The 19,308-nt window shown below is 41.5% G+C and overlaps 2 protein-coding genes across 3 annotated transcripts; one reads left to right on the plus strand and one right to left on the minus strand.

The window, feature by feature from the left end:
* The first annotated feature begins 11,595 nt into the window (after positions 1-11,595).
* LOC129097591 (F-box only protein 40) lies at positions 11,596-15,864 on the plus strand. The gene is made up of 2 exons (XM_054606492.1): positions 11,596-13,458; positions 15,604-15,864. The coding sequence occupies exons 1-2, from the start codon at positions 11,608-11,610 to the stop codon at positions 15,862-15,864; spliced, it is 2,112 nt and encodes a 703-aa protein (XP_054462467.1). The 5' UTR covers positions 11,596-11,607.
* A 702-nt stretch (positions 15,865-16,566) lies between these two features.
* On the minus strand, positions 16,567-18,689 carry ttc36 (tetratricopeptide repeat domain 36). 2 transcript variants are annotated; one of them, XM_054602517.1, is made up of 3 exons: positions 18,494-18,689; positions 18,069-18,257; positions 16,567-16,896 (listed from the first exon to the last, which is right to left on the minus strand). In XM_054602517.1, exons 1-3 carry the CDS (start codon positions 18,597-18,599, stop codon positions 16,628-16,630), a joined length of 564 nt encoding a protein of 187 aa, XP_054458492.1. In that variant the 5' UTR covers positions 18,600-18,689; the 3' UTR covers positions 16,567-16,627. The 2 variants fall into 2 exon arrangements, with proteins under 2 accessions (XP_054458492.1, XP_054458502.1); XM_054602527.1 differs by lacking the exon at positions 18,069-18,257.
* Positions 18,690-19,308: the final 619 nt, after the last annotated feature.

Here is a 19,308-nt window from a genome sequence, read left to right on the forward strand (position 1 = left end):
CATTTTTGAACTGCAGAATATCAAAAGCTTGACTTTGTCAATGTCTGAACGTGCAGAGAGTGAGTTTCTGAGGTGCATGTGGGGGACAGTGAGGAGGATCTTGAAGCTCCTTACCTCTAACAAGGAGTAAAACAGAGTGCACACAGTTCTGAGCAGAAGTCCATGCCAACGTGTGGCTGGCATGTACAAGGAAAAATGTGGAGAGAGAGAGAGAGAGAGAGAGAGAGAGAGAGAGAGAGAGAGAGAAGTAATGCTCAGAGGACACTGAAGAAAGTGCACTTCACTTTAATTGTGGTCTCATGCCTAAAGCTTCGGTTCTCAGGAGGTGTTTTGGGGCGCTGATGAGGACACCGGTGGGGTTTTCCTGTCTACAGCCCTTCCTAAGCGCGCCTGTGGCAGAGAGCTGACTGTGACCTGCAGTGACAGCAGTGGTCCAGCATGCAGCAGATGAGACCCCCACATCTGGGTTTTCACCACCCTTTAGAGGTTAAGGAGAGAAATACTCCTCGCATGTCCTCTTTTCTCTTTTGATGTGATTGTTCCTGCCGCTGCTATAAATAAACTTTACATCTGAGAGCTTAAACTGACTCTGAGTCTGTCTTTGTACTCGGGACCAGAGGTCTTGAGATTTTATTCCTTATATATGTTTGAGGTCTGAAGCTTAGGTGACACAGTGTCTGTTCTAGAGACAATCCCACTAAAGCTGAACTGTAAACACTACAAGCAAAACGTGCTGGCTAACTAGCTAGCATATGGAATAAGAGAAACGACAAACACAGCGTGACGAAAGATAATCTGCAGCCATCATGAAGACCTACAGTGGAGAACTGAATTAGCTATTTGGTAATAAATAGCTGCTGCTGTGATTAGTGGCTTTGGCTGGCATCCTTGACTTTTTTTTTTTAAGAGAATTGATGAGAAGGTAAATTATTTGGAACTACTCAGCAGTATTTATCTATCTGGCTTCATTAAAAAAAGGTTGACAAACATTAATAACAATAATTGACGAATCTAATATCTCCGAGTTCACCTTTCTTGTAATCGCATTTATTAGAGACACATTTTTCCTCAGACTGACTGAAGAAAAGATGGTGCTAAGTGAGATGTTAACGACTTTGTTTTGCCACCGTCAGATCTCACACAATGTCTGTGACATTAAAATGTCTCAGTGACACTGAAAATAGTGTCTTAGTATCTATTCCAATGAGGTTTGAATAGATGCTTTTCTGCAGGGTCTGGGAAATAACTGGTGTTGAACAAGGCTCTTACTGTTTATCAGCACTAATGTTACTATTATACAACATGAAACATGTAGCATCTTTGGGATTTCATTGATTTTCTAAGGAATGAATCAGGGAAAACACTAGCAAAAAGTTTACATTTTGAAAAGCTAATGAGCCAAAAACAACAAGCAAGTATCCAGTACGTTGACGTAGGACTGCTCCGGTCATTGAATTCATCAACACTGAAAGATTCCAGACTGAAATTAAGAATTGACCAAGCAGTGTTTGATACAAAGATATTAAGATTATATCTATATCATTATCATCATTTACACTTTGAAAATCCTGATATTGTATTCTACTATGATTTTGTAGTAACATCAAAGTTATAACTAAAAGTCTTATCTTTTCTCTGTTATTGAGATAAAAATGGTTCATTCTTTACAAATACCAACAAACTGGCTACGGATGTTGCAAATACATCAGATGGCATTTAACCTCAGACCGTTCGCTGTTCACGCATAAGAGATGTGAGCTAACCTTTGATAGCTTCACAAAACATAAAAAAAACTCACCGGCATCATAGCAAACCCAAGAATGAGAAATGTTTTGAATCACAGTGTCTATTTTTAGTCACGAGGCCTTGGATCCGGCTCTTAATGTCCACTGGAACATGAACGATGTCTTTCCAGAAGACAGTTTAACCTCATTTGGCATTCGGGCTGAATGACACACAGTTAGCATAATGAAACGAAAGCTTTGGGCTTAGTGAGGATGCCTGTGTGTGTATGTGTGTGTGTGTGTGTGTGTGTGTGTGTGTGTGATTTTGCATATTTGTATATAACTGCAAGCTTCTGTTAATGCATGTGTGTGTGTGTGTGTGTGTGTGTGTGTGTGTGTGTGTGTGTGTGTGTGTGTGTGTGTGTGTGTGTGTGTGTGTGTGTGTGTGTGTGTGTGTGTGTGTGTGTGTGTGTGTGTGTGTGTGTGTGTGTGTGTGTGTGTATGCATACAGCCTCGCCTTTGGTCAGTATGGCTGCAACAAATCCACAGGGGTCTTGTGAGAGTGCCGCATGGAGAAGCAGCTGAGGAAGCCTGATCAACGTGATGGATGCCTGTGAGCCTCGTGCGCACACTGACGTGCACACCTGCCGCCTGTGCCCCACTTATTGAATCCATGAATCAATTTAATGAGTGGAGGACGGGGTCAGGACTTCAATAAACACCCCACCAAGCTTTCCAATTTAATGTCCGCCCAATGAATGATACTGTATGTTAGGCAAATGCCCATTACGAAGCACTTCCACTGTAAATTGGAAATGGAGTAGCCTACGTGCTGTCGACCGGATGCGCTTTACAGCTGGTGCATGAGCGTTTCCGACATGCAGATGAGTTCAAAACAAGGGCAAGGAATTGTTCAGTTTGTGTCTTGAGTGTGTGTGGTTGGGCGAGAGAGAAAGACACGAGAAAGAGAATCAGACATCTACCATTGGTAATCAATACTGCAGCAGTGACCTGAGCGTTTTCTCTGTGATTCATCCCATTTAGAGCAACAGGGTTGGCTGTCTGACAGAGACAACTCCATGATTTCCCCCCGGAGTTAGCCATGGCAAATCCACCCGCTTTACGTGACCACTTCTACATCTACATAGTCACTGAAACCTAATGCAATCATCCCGCCTTCTGAGGTAAAACCCTCGAAAAGCTTGTCCTGAAAGTCGCCGTGCTATTTTGCTGTTAAATCTTTTTAAGCCACTTATGTTTGCCTGAAATAACCCCAAGCTGCATCTTTAAGTGCAACTTCAAGGTATAAAAATAAAACCCCAGAACTATAAACTAACTTTCACCTTGCCTGATTTAACCACGAGCTCGCTTCCGGTCTCAAGGTCATTTGAAGCTGAACAAAGGCCTCGTGGTTACTATTTAGATGTCTGTGGCAGCAGCATCCCCAGTAGTGAATTCATTTTTCTTCATCCACTGGGGATGTGGGGGCTAATGGAGCATGAGAGTGGCAGTTCCCCTGGAGTTGTGTAGCTGAGTCACGCCCCCAGTTTGGAGAGGAGCTGCAGGCGGCAGTTGTGTGAGACCGAGACCAAGGGGCCACACTGTGAGAGTCTGGGCCAACTCAGGGGTAAACATCGGTGGCTGTAATTGGAGAACATCACAGCGGGGAATTTCATACTTTTCTGATCCATGTGGCTCAGTGCAGAATATCCTGACTGTGGACTTTTTTTGTGGCTTGTGAAGGACTGCTTGACTGTATGCCAAAGGTCTTTTCCAGTTAATGGAAGTTGAATAGGTCAAGATTTCATTGATTGAAAGAGCACAAAGCTCACGTCTCAGAAGAATTCCCTTGGATGGAGATGCTGATGCAGGGTTTGTACATGTTAATACAGGCGTAGATAAGGAGGTTGTTTGCTGCTAACACACCAAGCTGTTGCTGTCCATCACTTTTTTTTCTTCTAATTCTTGTGGAGCTTCAGTGGAGCTATTAGTCCTGTGTTTGTAATTAGATCCAATCAATACCATTAGTCATCCATTACAGGAGTTTAAGGAAGTCCTTTTCAATCCATCCATCTATTCCTCTTTTCACATTAGTTATTTGTTGTCTGGTTGTAAAGGCTGCATCGGTAGCTGTGTAACAGTGAGATAATACGAACACCTTTAAAATATAGTACAATTCCAGGAGAAAAAAACTTAATATTACCTTTATGAAGCTCATGATGTTCTTTTTCTTTGGTGAGGTTATCTTACAGAGATGTGCCTACTTTGAGGTAATGTCCAAGGTATAGTCTGTGCCGTTATCATCTATTTTTTGTAATGCCTAATCAGTAAAGTTGGGGTTTGAAGACGACAGAACAAAAGGAAACGTACAATATAACGCAAATGCATAAGTCCAGCTGGCAACGCTACATTTCATACATCTCATTTTGTACTTCCAGTTTGATAACATCACAACATGTATGTGTGAACACAGGCACCTCTAAGCTGCATTACTAAACTTGTTGGGAAGGTACAAGGTTAGCAATGGCAGTGACATCCTGCGGTTCCGCTGAGGTCTCTTATCAGAGTCTGCTCCTTATCGCTCAGCCTCACAACAGTGGAAACACACAGAGACACCATTTTAGCAGCGCCACATGAGAAGACATTATCCTTATCAACGTCTGTTGCATGACATTCTGCTGTGTTGTTTTTTTTTTTGGATGGATCCTATTACAGACAAGCAGCAGAAACTGAGAGAAAATGAGCAAAAAAAAATATTTGTGTACAGTTACTTTTATATACAGTTCTAAAGGAGATCTTTGAATGTGTATTTTTGTATCTCTCTTCTTCTGTCTGGCCATCACACAGTATTCAGACATTGTTATGTGCTGTCAATATTCCAGTCAGTAATGACGCCCCTGTGGTCTTGATGGAACTGGAAAACCCAACGCACATTGATGTAAATCTGAAAGCCTAAGTAAAAGCTTTTAGAACAACCCCTGCCATTTTCTCAGTTGGTTATTCCTACAACAGCTTCTCATGTCATGTCATTTTACTGACATGATTACCAACCGATGCTGGCATTGTTTTCTGCTTGTGAGTCTGTGTGTGAGTCATCATGGCTAAATGTGGTCCTGGAGATATCAACTCTAGCAGGAACTACCACAGAGGCAGTTCTGACTTCTTTGCCTGGTGTTTATATTTCTGTCTGTGCACAGATTTTGTCAATGCAATAGCCTTGCAACTTTGAAAGATGCAGTTAGGAAACTTTACAGGTGAGTAGTTGGGATCAAAATGAAAGTTGATTTTGAAGATGGGTGTGGTCTGAGCAAGGGGGTGAAGAGGCCATTGGCCCCCCCCGATTTTATACCCCCACTTTACTGCCCCGCCCGAATTGGCGTTGTGAAACTTTACATGTGCATAGTTGAGATCAAAATAAAGGCCCAGTTTAAAGATGGATGTTGTCTGAGTGAGAGCGCCTGAAGTGTGGGAGCAGGATATGGGGAACTTTCCACTTTACTCCTCTGGCCTTGTTTGGTGTCATGGCTGATGCCATCCAATCTTGATTTATATTTGGTTAAAGTTGACCTTTCATGGATATTTTTGAATAATCTAAATGTGAATGCTGACTATTTACAACACCTGTGATGCAGGAATTTACACGGTAAAAAAACCACCATCTAAAACTGATTGGGCATTTAATTATAAGTCACCATTTAACATTAATAAATTGACAATTAATCAAATGTTTACATAGAAGATAGTGATGAACCTAACAGGGTTACACCACATTTCGCAGCTCTGTGGATCATTGTAGCATCTTTTGGCTCACTGTTTTGGTATTACAGCACTTTTACGGTATGTCTTTGGGATCACTCTCATCACTCTCATCAACTGGCACTCGTTTCCAGGAAACCAGGCAAAAATAATGACTAGCAAAGTAGCAGCAAAAAGCTGAAAGGAGAAATAATACGAGACTTATAATTGTCAAATAGACAGAAACACAACTTTGAGTGACAATAACAGTACCACAATGACCACACAGTGTCCATAACCACGCTATATGGAAATGTCACATATGTGCTTCAGTCGGATTGTATATTATAACTGTAATCCAGCTGTATCTGTGTTTTACTCTTCCCAAAACTATGTATTGCCCTAAATATAATCATCTGTGATTTTCTGCACGTTGTAAGCATTGATGGTAGATAGCTATCTTTGGCACCAACTGCTTTCAGCTAGCCACACAGCAAGTGAAATAAAAAAATGCATTGCTGCATAAAGCTAAGGAATAGCACATACAGTACTTGTTTACAACAAAGTATGTGTGTGTGTGTGGGGGGGGGACATAATAAAAAGAACAAGTTTTCCTCCACATGTCTATCTGAGTGCCAGCACAGCTTTATGCTCTCCTGACATTCACATGGCAGAGAATTGTCAAACCCAGACAGATGCCAGTTTACAGATAACAAATGTAACACACACACACACACACTCCCACACACACGCACACACTCACAAAAACTGGACATTACACAAGCAGAGGGATAACAAATGGAGCATGCATGTGGAGGTTTGGCAAAGATTCCTTTTAGATTCAACGTTTTTCACGTGTGTTGGTACCTCTGTGTAGAATTGTGTCATAAGGAACTACTTTCAATGTGCACATAATACACAGAAAACGAAACAAGACAGAGCTAATGAATGGCCTCAGTACACTTTATTATTTAACTTTTTTAACAACTTCAATGGATTTTATATGATCCATCATTCATTTTGGCTGTTTATTGGGCATGAAACGACTTGGTGCTGAAAACGTCCCCCACACCGTGTCCCCCTTCTCTTAGCAGTTATTAGCTCTGGACATTATGAAAACAAGTGGAGTGAAATGTCTCATTTACAACTTTTGAGAATCTGTCATTCTACAGGGTATTCTCCATTAATGATGCAAAATGACACAAAGTACTCTGCCCTGCGGGGGAACATACACAGACTTCATTACAAGGTACTTTTAATTAATCTTTGTAATTAAAAGTAAAATATTGGGTGCGGAAAGGCTGGGAGCTAAACTGATATGCCCACAAACATTTGCATGTTCACTGGTCAGGGTTAGCAAACTGTCTCGTTTTCACTTAGTCAGATCCGACAAGAGGCTGAGAGTTGAACGGCAGAGGGATTTTAGGGAAAATGTGTATGACTTCTGCCTAATTAAATGGAAGGAAGGAGGGGAGCTGGATAATGAGAAAGTGAAAACTAAGTGTAAAGTTGGGTATCTACATTTTCTCTCTTATTTTTTGGCTGACCATATGCTGTTATATGTTGTCCAGAAGGGGCTCTTAGGATAATACTCACCCAAAGGCATATACTATTAAATGTGTCCTACAGCTGTGAGGTAATTGGCTGTGGGTGTCGAACTGACTTCAGTACCTTAGATGATTTATAGTTTTAATAAGTTGAATAGACCTTTGTTTAAAACTAATTTCACAAAAAAAAGGCATTAACACATGTAACTAGAACAAGTCGAGTGCGGATCTCTGCCAGGTGTGTCTGTAGCGACCACTGCTGGATTGTGTTGATTGATTGAACACAACCCAAAATTGGCTAGCCCCCAGTCAATGGGCTGTAAAACACACTATATTCAAACCTAAAACAAATGGCAATGTATGCAGGCAATTGGCTCAAAGTCGTTGTATAAGACAGGTCACACAATCTCCCCAAAAACTAAATTAAACTCGCCTAGCTGTCAGTGCAAGCAGTCTGTGTTATGGTTCTGTTAGCTGTTAGCGGTTGCTGTTAGCTCTGTGTCTGGGCACAGAGTAGCAGATGGGGGTCAGTGATGCCTTCAGCTGTGCTATGACTTGTGGCCCTACCAGCCGGGGGGCGGGTTTAGAGTAATGCTTGAGGAATCAGCAGGCAGTCAGTGGCAGTATAAAACAGGCACTAAAAGGTGTTTTGAGAAAGTGTGAGTCACCGCAACAACGAGAGGTCCTTGAGCATGCAGCCATAAATGGCCTCCAAAAATATGATGCAGTTTGCTGCAGCAGAATGTAAAATTTGCCGTGGCCAGACACAAAGGTGCACACTCACGCACGCACACACACATACATTGCGAGCCATCACATGATTCTCCTGGCCAAGATAATAAAAACTCAGACAGGTTCCAAGATGCAACAAGCCCTTGCAAAAAAGAAAAAGGTGATTTTATCACCTGACACAGCATTTGAAATCTGATAAATTCACATGATATGGGTGCAAATGCTTGTTTTCAAATGGGTTGAATTGATGGTTGTTTTTAGTCTCTTGTAACCAAAGGCTATTAACTTGACGCTCTTTTTTAGAATTTTATAAAAGCCAACACGTTCACTATATAGCACTAACAAGCATACTCATATCCTGTACACATTGGTAAATACAGTGTATACAGTTTGCATACAAACATACATGTGGCAGGGATGGAATTTCTATTTTCATTATTGATTAATCCATTAATTATTTTCTTGATTAGTCGTTTAATCTTTTCAAAGGTGTTATTTTTAAATGACTTGTTCTGTCCGACTTACAGTCCAAAACACAGCGATATGAAACAGAGAGAAGAAGCAATTTCTCAAATTATCTTCAGAAAAATGACTCCAAATTATTAATTCTATTAATTTACAGCAATTAGTTGATCAACTAATCAATTAATCGTCTTTACGTCAACAGCACTAATATGTTGAATAAAATATGAATTCCGAGTATACAGCCTGTCTTGAAATGATCCTCAAGTGATTGTCAAGGCTTTTCTTTAAAAGAACATTATCCCCTGTTTTAATAGAATTAATATGAGCCAAAACAATCACTTCTAAGAATACAGTCTTTGATTTTATCAGCCTCAAAGATCAAACTCATACAGTATTTGAGCCTGTTTGATTTGATACATTTTCATTTTCATTATGCATCTCCATAGCATCTGCAGCTTTATAGGCCTCTGCTTGGCCGAGCTCTCTGTAATAAACACAATACCAACACAGTTTCACGGGTCTTTGGAAATTCAGCAGTAGCACATATTTCTCTATGCTGTCCCAATGGTTTGGCCTTATTAATATGTTTTGCCAGGTATAATAAACTAGATGGAATCCCAAAATGGGGGCAATCTGTAAGAGGTATTGCAATGAGAAGGAAAAAACCTAGAGAATTAGGTGAGATTTATAGGACGCTCTGCTTGGTGCTTGGTGTGTTGGTAAAAGCAGGCAAAACTTAAATGCAAAACTTGAAAACCAGTGACGCTTTATTAGTCCTGCTGTGTGCTGACAGCTTCTGAATGCCTTGAATATTAATCAAGTTTTACTTTTTATTTTTTTCACATCTCAGAACATTAAATTAGAGTTAAATGACATGAGCATGAATCATTTACCCCTGGACTCAGAATTGTGCAAATACACGCTATACAGGAAATGGACAAGCCGTAATTAAACCCCTTCTGAGCTGTCATGTTCTATAAGAGCTCGAGCTGAGTGTTCAGATGGATTTTTTTGTTCTGTTAAGTATATTGTTACTTTGCATCTGTTAGTAAATTGTGAAAAAGACCAAGGACTAAAGTTTAGGATTAGTTTCGGAAGCCAGCTAGCTCAGATTGACAAAAGAGTGGAAACAGAAGGAAACAGCTTTTGTCCACAGGTAACAGAGTGAACCTACAAGCACTTCTTAGGACTTCACTGCTAGAGATTTTTTATTGTACTTTTGCAGTAACTTCAAGAGTTAATTAATAATGGTGTTAGTAAATTTAGCAGCAACTAATCCATTATTCCTACACCTGCTCTGAAGCTCTTCTACAACTTTATTGAGCCAATCTAACCTCAACAATATACCTCTCCAGTCTCAGCTGTGCTGCTGTTGTATAGCAACGAGACACTGAAATAGCAAGTTTTTTTCCAAACCAAAGTCCCTCTCCCTCTCTCTTGATGAAATGTATGCTGATTGCAGAGCCTATAGAGAGCGAAGCAGCTGCCACTGATAAGCTATTCATTGTAATCCGTGCCAGGTGACAAAAAAAAAAAAAAAGTGGCATGACTTCCAGATGTAGACTGTGGATCGAGCACATTTTACAAAATGGGTGTCAGTAGGTGTTTGCAGGGGGATGTGGGGGAGTGAACGGCACGACAGTTTAGCCAGCCTTAATGTAAATGAGTGTAATTAGAGAAAGGGTGTTAGGCTGGATCGACGCCCCGTTATTTTGCACGGCGAAGTGATTCTGCCAGTGGATGAAAGAGATGGCACGAATGACAAGTGGCGCAGAGTGACAGGTGTGCATCTCTCTAGCTTGAATTGGACAAATAATGAGCTACTGCATGTGTTCAATGTTGTTGTTGAGCAGCAGAGGTTTATGTTAAGACACCACTGAATGGTGATTGAAGAGGAAGCTATTTTGGCTTGTTCCATAAATGATCCAAGGTGTTAAGAACGCTTCAGGTTCTATGTTGAACCAAAACACCACTTGATGACAACCATTTCTGTCCAGCTAATATCCCTTTAAAAAAGCACACAAGGGTCCTTTAAACTACCTCAATTGTCAGTTCAAACTGAGACATAACCCTCTCCACAGGATCGAGATGAATTTAAATGGACCTGAATTTAAACCAACAACACAACTTCATTAGAAATACCTTTTTGATCTTGGGTTATAACCCCAAATGATTTCACAGATCGATGTTATGAATTTTATCTGACAGCAGAAACAGCTATTGGAGAAACGTTGCTTGCGTTTTTGGAAGTGTGTGACTGACATCTAGTGGAAGACATTGATCAGGAAAAATACGCCTAAACTTCCTTTTATATAAATAATTTATGTATTTATTAAAGAAGTAGGCACCTAGAGCTAAAATATGTCATACCTCTAAAAATTAACATGGTAAACAGAAAAACCCACATTTAAAAAGTTTTGAAAATATTTTTAAAAAGTGCTTTAATTTTGTTTTATCACCCATTATTTTCAAATGTTGCCATCATTTTGGAGGGAAATGTTACCACATATGATTATTAATCTGTAAAGGAATATAAAAGGTTGACGACACAGTACGCGCAGACGATGCACTGCACAGGATGAGATATTGATGTTTTTGAACATGCGGTAGTTAAACTGTTAAGAATGTGGATTACCTGCTATTATCACCCCAGCTCTCTCACAGTGAAGCAGGGGTGGAGGCTGTAACTTGACCTTGCCTCTTAATGGCTGTGGGACAATGGTGCCCCATCCCACTGGCCTGTCTGCCCCTCTGTTGTGTCTATTTATAATGTCCAGACACAGTGCAGAGGTTATTCGGGGGTGCCAGCGAACACAAGGTGACAGGCAGAGAGGAGCAAAGGGTGAGAAATTTTATTATTATTGTTCCAGTTGTTCAATTTTTAATATACTGGATTTATTTGTTAAAAAAATATATTTTGTTGAGCTGACCATGTAATTCCTCTTTGTATATTTATGATTATGTATTCAATCTACTGTATACTTGAATGTAAAAAAAAAATGAATGTAAAAAAAAATCACTCAACCCATTTTAATTATGCATTTAAAGTCTGTATGTCAGAATACACTATACCATGTGCTCTGCTTGTCTATTCAACATTATCAAGACTTGTTACATTAGCGATATCTTTCTAGGAAGAAGCTCCCATGTTCTGTTTAACAAATGCAAACTTGAATCATCTGACCATGTCTCTAACAGTGTTTCTGGCTTGGAACTCTTCTCACATGATCCTTTTGTTCATAAGCCACAATGGTAAGGGCATTTATTTTGTAATCAGCATTCAAGATTTATACTAAAAATAAATTCTCTCTTTATTGAAAATGTTGTTATAGCTTTTAATTACCCTCAGTGTGGACTTGGATGTGTCTATGTGGTGTTATTTCTCTCTTAAGGTTAGAAGAAAGATGCCTGTTGGCTATCATGAGCATTGCGACAAGTGCTACAATGTCCACTGCCAAGTCCCGGAGCAGATCTCCATCTCATGCTTGGTCATCAAGTGTCGTCTTAACTGTGGCGCCACCTTCCACATGTGCAAGCAAGAGGAGCACCAGCTTCTCTGTCCCAATGAGACGGTCCCCTGCCTCAATGCTCACTACGGCTGTCCTCTTCCCATGCTGCGCCACAGGCTGGCCAAACACCTGGAGGTATGTCCTGCCAGCGTGGTCTGCTGCTCTCAGGAGTGGAACCGCTGGCCTGTTTCAGAAACGGATATGGCCTTTTACAAAAATGTTTTGGAAAGCCCTCAAACTGAGGTCAACCTGGACGTTGCCATGGCTCTGAGGGACCAAGAGCTGCTGTTTCGATCCATCAAAATGAAGAACATCTTCCCTGAGTTTATGGTGGGGGATCCTGCCCCCAAGGATGTTTTTGCTGGGCTCAACAGTCCTGCAGATGAAGCAACCTGTTCTTTAGATTGTGGTGAATTTACAGAAAATGGCTGCACAAGGATGGAGGAAAAAGAACTGAGCCAGGAGGAGAGGGAAGCTTTGGCAAAGAGCCGGGACCTGGATGGTATTCAGAACTACACCTCCTATGAGAGAATATTCAACAAGGAGATGGAGGGATGCAAGCAAACTGTGAAAAACTTGAACAAGAAGGAGGAAAAGGCAAAGGAAGAGCAAGAATCATCAAACCGACAGGGGGAGACAAGAGACTCCCACACGGGTCGAGAGGACGCTGCTGGCGCTCCGAGAATGGACAGCACAACCGGCCTAGCGCCATGGCAAGACGGGGTCCTCCAGAGGTTGAGCCGGGAAGTCAACATTGCTGAGTACAACATGTACCTGGTGCACAATGGAGCAATGTTGATTAACTTCGGCCAACTTGCAGCTTGCACCCCAAGAGAAGAGGATTTTGTTTATGGTAATCTGGAGCCCATCAAGGTTCAAACCGTCCGCTCATTTATTGCTCCAACTAGCTATCGACCAAAGCGCAATTACCTGAAGAATCGGAAGGTCAAGGCCAATGCTAGCGTTGACACTGCAGATTTGGGTATTTCAGTTGAGGACCTCCCAAAGTGCGACGAGGTCAGCGCCACGCTCCTACACTCCCTGGAAAAGGAACTGAGAGGACATTTAATCTCAGAGAGTGTGGGGAGGGACGGTTTTTACGTAGATATAGGAACACAAACATACAACTTTGCCTCTGCGCCGTTCAAAACGGATGCGACGCTTGCAGATGTCATCGCCGACAAGCCCCGTGGTCTTCACGTGCAGATCGAAGTGGAGTCTGTCACCAGAAGACACAACAAATCAAGTTCAGCCTTCAGCTACGAGTGTGGCCACTTCTTTCGGCGTGACGAATACCGCTCTCATTTCCAGAATGTGCACTGTGACATACAGGCCTCTCTGAGCGGCTGGTTCCAACAGCGCTGCCCCTTGGCGTACCTCGGATGCACTTTCACCCAAACAAGGTTTCACCCTTCAGGTCAACAGGCCGCTGTCAAATTCCGCCAAGATGTCAGCGCCTTCGTCCTCCAGCGAGAAGTCCCTTCATTCCTCTGTGAAGGCGGGGAAACCCTCAGCCCTCAGAGAAGTGGCGCACATAATCTGGATCCCCTGAGCGGATTGCCCCTGGAGATCCTTCAGCACATTGCTGCTTACCTTGACAGTTTTACATTATCTCAGCTGTCCCAAGTCTCCCATCTGATGAGAGAGGTGTGTGCCACATTCTTGCAGGAGAGAGGGATGGTCTCTCTCAAGTGGAAGAAAAAGACATACTCCCATGGGGGAAGCTCCTGGAAATGTCGAAAGAAAGCAAGTATCCTTAAGATTCCACTTCTTTTCATTCATAGAATTATTTGGACTATAGAGTTCTGCAGGCACAACTGCTGCAAGCTAACCCCGTAAGTTAGCATGGCACTGGTGCCCTCGACAAAAAGCCAATGGTATTTTTCCATTGGATTTTGGATTATTGCAGAAAAGAAGCTTAGTGGCAAACACAAGTTAATAGCTAAGGTTACAACAAAACACACCACGGTCGCATGAGTGTAATACACACAATGAGGCTGTAATGGTGGATTAGCCTGCATGATGGCATTTTGTAGTCTCATTTAGCTGTTTGTTAGCAACTTCCTTTTTAAGACACGTAAACGCTTCTAAATGCACTAGAGGAACATAAAGTATTTTATATAGTAGACGAAAACGATAACATTTCTTAATCTTGTTATAACCACAGACCTTATTTCAGGCATCTAAACAAAAACCCATTCACAAAAACCCATTCACTTTGAGACGACGGAACAGGAATGCAGAGACGCTAGCACACTTCCAGGGTTTGGGACTCAATTAGTCTTTCCGTCAACTGAACTGCTGCGGCTTATTATTTTTTTTATTAACTTAACTGATCGAGTCCTATGATTCCATCTTGGATATTATTTTGATCTAAACCTTGTGCACAGAGAATGGAAAGTAAAACACAAGGCCAAGCTTCTATATCAGATCCCAGTTTCTGGAACCATTCTGTTTACTGTCATTGGAAAGTTTCCGTCATTCATACAGCATGACAGCTGCTGCATTGTAAACACTCTCCAGACTCTCCATTGTCTGTTCTAACAATATTACAAACTGAATCATAGTTGTGTTGGCAACCGCAAATGAGTTCCCACTGAAAGCCACTGGAGAGTTGCTCCGTTTTTTTCTGTGTCCTTATCATAGGCTGTATATAAAGAGTCTATGGTCGTTATCATGAATCAGCTGCATGAGGGTTCAGGCACCATGAGGAAATTGTTTTCTGTTCCAGTGTCCATGCAAAGGTGAAGTAATAAGACAGTTGGGCTTAACAATCATTTAGTTTAACAACATGCTGATTTAGATTTACAGTATAAAATTAATTTAAGAGTTTATGATAATGAAAATAGATATAAATTGCAAATAGTAATAGACAAACCAATGCTAGCTGCATGGTAGCTTCCATTATTTATTCTTTCCTTTTATTGATAGTTGACAATAAAGAGATTCAGAAGAAAAATGAGTGCGGAGCATTCAAACCAGGGATGCTGTGTTTACACTAGTCCACTAAGCTAGACCTTAGACGCTCTGGCTTAGACCGCTACGCCACAGGGACGCCTAGTGGCCCAATGGTCTGAGCCTTGAGGATGTCCCCAGCTGCCTTGACTTTTGAAGATTATCTAAATCCTGGTTGGAATTTTAAACTCTATGTTCTGTTTAAAGACGGACATTTAAGAGATTCAGACTCATGACCCCTGAGCTATGGCTATCAAAATTCATTGCGTTGCTGTATAGCACATCTTTAAATTGTGCCATCAAATCTGCAGGATTCCTTAAGGGAGATGAGCTAACAATTACATCTTAAATAATTTGGTGACCAGCCAGGAAGTCATAGGAAAACAAAACATATATATATTTTTAAATCTTCTATGTATAGTTTTCTTCAAAATCCTGCTGACAAGCAAACAAACACACCTATATCTTTGGCGGCAAACATAACCTCTTATGCTGGAGGTCATAGAGGATAAATAAAGTATATATGCATACGTGTGTATTTTTATATCCACTCTCTCTGTGCCACTGTGATCATGGGACAAAGAGCGTAACGATGATATCAGAGGTGTGGAATGGCCTGAGGCCTCGCTGCCAGTAAACTCAGTGCCACCATAACAATTCAGATGTGATCATTCATGGAAACAAGATGTTGACAAAACTGTGTAGGCGACAGCTGGATATTTGCACCCCGATGAAGGGCATCATTTGAATAAATTTGTAACGGATGGATACAGAAATAACACCATGCCCTGACATGAGATAAAAATACTCTGCAATCTAGATTCCATGGATATTGAAAATAAATGTATCCTTGTGGCCAGCTGCTGCAGTGCGGTTGATTGATGCCCCCAGAGCAGCCTCCTACACCTACTTCAGCTCTATTTCTGTGTTTTACAGGTTTGGGAGTTCAGCTCTCTGTTCTCCTCCGTGGACAGATGGAGCTTCAGTAACACTCCTTCCATGTCAGATCACCTGAAAACCTGCTCCTTCTACCAGAGAGAGGAGCACACTGAGCCGGTGGCTTTAGCCTGCCTGGGAGAGGTCAGAGACAAACATGGAAAGATAAAGCTCAAAAAACAACGCTCAGGGTCCCAGAGCTCAGTGGGCGGACCGCAACACGAGCAAGGCGGCGTTTGGAATCACTCAGACGTGATGTGAATCCTCTGCATGTACAGCTGCTGTATAGAAACATAAAGGAAGTCAGAGCTGAAGCCCTGCAGACATACACTGAACATGAGAAGAATTCACTTTGGCATGAACTGCAAGAAGATTTTGATGTGATTTATTTATCCCCTATTTTCTTGTAATGGCCTCTCAAATCATTTAACCTGTTAGTAGGCAAAATGCTTTAAGATGGATGTATTTATGCAGTGTTATTAAGAGTTGATTGTGACTTAAATATTCCATCTTAGGACACTACATTCACAAATGTATTGCTTTGGTGTTTGAGAGGGGTCTCTTATATTCAGTAAAGTCAGATCATTGCTTTTGTTTGTCTTACTGAGCTGACTAGCTTTGTTTGTTCCATCTTGTTTCATTCTCTCAAAGAAACAAGGGCAGCAGATGTTGCTGTTGTCATACTTTTTTCAACATGACAAGACTGACATCTACTGGACAGAGGCGGAAGTACCTCATCAGTGTGGAGTGGAGACACATCACACAGGAAGAGGACATGTCCTGTATTTAATATTTGATCAAGCACAGCACCTGAGGATTACTTTGTTTCAATTTAGACTATCTTTAAGGAAAACAATATTATATTTGTGTGTCACTGACATTATATACTGAATAATACATCTGACTTGCAGTTGGTTTCATTTATTTTACAGCAGCATCGTTACTGGAATAAAAATCAAACTATTAAAAGCTTAAAAATGTTATTTTATTAACCACAGACTGCATAACAGCAACGAACCATCAACTACAGCATCTGGGACACTTCTGGGTTTCGTAGTTTGTTGATCACCTCTGACAGCATTTTGTTGCACAGAGCTGCGTACGGATTGAGAGCCACGGCCTGCTGTCGAGCAAATTCACTTCCCAGTGCAGCCGCTTTCTCAAAATCTGCTCTGGCTTCATCGCCCCTGCACTCCAATCTATGTAGAAGGCCCCTCTGCACCAGCGCCTGGCAGGCAGTTCGTCTGGCGCCGCCGCTCAGAGAGATGGCTCGGTCCAGGTCCCCCAGGGCCCCTGAGAGGAGACAACAGCACTGTGAGGCACACGCGATTCCTTAAAGTCGATTTTCAATTTGTAATGCCTTACAGGCTGGGCTTAAAGTCAGTCTAGATCGCTTTATGATGACGCTTTAAACAGGCCCTATTATGCTATTTTCCTGGTGCATATTTTTATCTCAAGTTACAACTTTTGTTGTTTGAGAGCCAAACTAGCCGGAAGGAGTTTTAGGTCACTTCCATAACATTGTGACCTCATAAAGTTACGGAAGTGAAGGCGAGAATTCAATGGAGCCGTTTCAGACAGCTCAGGAGCTTCTGAGGGGGAGGGTAACTCCTTTTAGGTGTGGACTTCAGGTTTTACACTCTACGGACTTTTTACATGTACAAAAATATATAAGACACTAAAGAAGAGGCAAAAAGTGGAAAAGCATAATAGGGCCACTTTACTTAATTACTGTATTGTAGACTCTGCAGTCTATTTACAGTAATTCTAATATTATCATACTAAATTGACTTTACAATGTTTTTCATTAACCCCAAAAAATACAGCAGTCTCAAACTCATTGATTAGTTCAGAACATGTACAGCACAGTGGTAGACAATAACATGAATACAGTACTATAGCACTATATATAGACATATGTATGTTTTGTTTGGAATAGCAACAACAGCTCCAGGTTACAAACAAAATGAAAGCCCCACCTATAGATAAAAAAATCCATTTTAGAAACAGACTATGGAGGTAAAAAGATGCTACAATATTGACTGACAAAGTAATAAATAATCCAAGAAACAAAAACGACAAGGGTTTTAAGCAGCTATAACCCATAACATTTGTCAATTCTGCAATGGCAATGTATAATTAAAGACTGAATCTATCAGCAGACACTTGTTCATTTCATTGAGGCACACAAGGAATTCTTAAACCTTAAGACGATTCAGATATGACTAAAGCAAGAATACCCTGTAATTCTGTGCATGCAATGTACACAACCCTGTGACAGACAGCCCGTAAAAGGAACTTAAACCAAGGCAAGCTCAGAGCCACTACAGTAGCTCTGCTGACAAAGTGCATCAGATAGACAAAGCTCTGATATGATGTCATGCTGGCCTCAGACCCAACAGTCTGATATGTCGGCACACCGCGGTGTCTACGGAGAGGGTGATTATTGAGTTTGTGGCATGTACCTGCTGCGTTCCCCTGCAGCCTCAGGGCCTGTGCCCGATTGTTATAGGCTGAGGCTCGCTGAGGCAGGATCTGGATTGCCTGGCTGAACAGTTGAAGTGCGGCTTGCAAATCCCCAGCCTCTGCTGCCGAGACACCCCGAATCTCCAACTCTTTCACTTGCCTCAGCAACTCTGCGTCAAAGCCACTGTCTGGCAGGGGGAGATAAACAGGTTGAAAAGGCACTCAAACTCAATTGACAGGTACCGTGGCAAGGAGAACACAGAAATGTCACCCAGAACTCAACTTGGATTAAAATGTTGTGTTTTTTTTTTTCAAATCCAGGAATGGAATACGTTCAAATGAATTCAATATGCTATGAAATGATAAACGTAAAAAGCTGTGACATGATATGCGGAGACACATCAAGTCAGAGGCTCACGCTCACCGTCATCAATTAATTCCTCCTCTTGGTTCAGGCCAGGGATGTCACCGAAGGGGGTGGTGGGGTTGAATATAGCCTGGAGTACAGCTCTGTCATGTGCCGAGGCCATCTCTCTGTCGTCTGTAAAGAGGGCAAAGAAGCAAATCTTGACACCTAAACTACAGCTTGGTGGAGAATCATTCCTCCCCGAATTCCAGCCAGTTCCACCAGCCAATCGGAGAAGGGGGCGGAAGCAGAGGTGGACTTTGAGATTTGCCATCTTTATTTGGTTAAGTCAAAAATGCAGGCCAGGCCTGAATGCTGCAGAGCTGCTGCTAAGATGTGAGAAGGGGGAACATGTTCTCAGAAGTATTCTTTCTTTTTGATTTCTGCTCTGATTTCTGCTCTCTTTCCCAGATATTCCTGTATAGTATAAGTTACTTACTCATCCGTCCAAATATGGACAGTAAAACTTAAGGAACACATTTCAGTTTATCATATAGACTGACAGAAGTAAACATATAATGTGAGTGAAAAGCTATACCCAGCAAATCCCTGGCTGAGTTAGACAAGGTGATGGAATAAAGTGGTTGAGCAAGGGAGTATCAACACAGACTATCAGGACAACTAAATCCATGTCATTTAATTTTTTTATTTTTTTTTATGTTTGTCCAGTAAACAAACCCAATAGCACTACTGTATGTAATGCTAACAAAGCAGTATTCCAGCCATTTAGAAACTGGACCAGCAGTTTTAAGGTCCTGCATCAAAGCTAAAGTAATCAGCTGCCAAGATGGTAACATTAATAATACTAAAATCATCATCAGGCTCTGCCATAT

Source organism: Anoplopoma fimbria, chromosome 1 (assembly GCF_027596085.1).
Source record: "Anoplopoma fimbria isolate UVic2021 breed Golden Eagle Sablefish chromosome 1, Afim_UVic_2022, whole genome shotgun sequence".
In the NCBI taxonomy this organism is placed as follows: Eukaryota; Metazoa; Chordata; class Actinopteri; order Perciformes; family Anoplopomatidae; genus Anoplopoma; species Anoplopoma fimbria.

Bases quoted from the DNA above. Each gene is read 5' to 3' on its own strand.
- LOC129097591 (XM_054606492.1), top strand. From the start codon at position 11,608: ATGCCTGTTGGCTATCATGAGCATTGCGACAAGTGCTACAATGTCCAC. The intron at 13,459-15,603 runs GCAAGTATCCTT...TGTGTTTTACAG, and splicing joins CCTGGAAATGTCGAAAGAAA to GTTTGGGAGTTCAGCTCTCT.
- ttc36 (XM_054602517.1), bottom strand. From the start codon at position 18,599: ATGGCCTCGGCACATGACAGAGCTGTACTCCAGGCTATATTCAACCCC. The intron at 18,258-18,493 runs GTGAGCGTGAGC...TCCCCCTGCCAG, and splicing joins GGAGGAATTAATTGATGACG to ACAGTGGCTTTGACGCAGAG. The intron at 16,897-18,068 runs GTACATGCCACA...GTCTCCTCTCAG, and splicing joins GCTGCAGGGGAACGCAGCAG to GGGCCCTGGGGGACCTGGAC.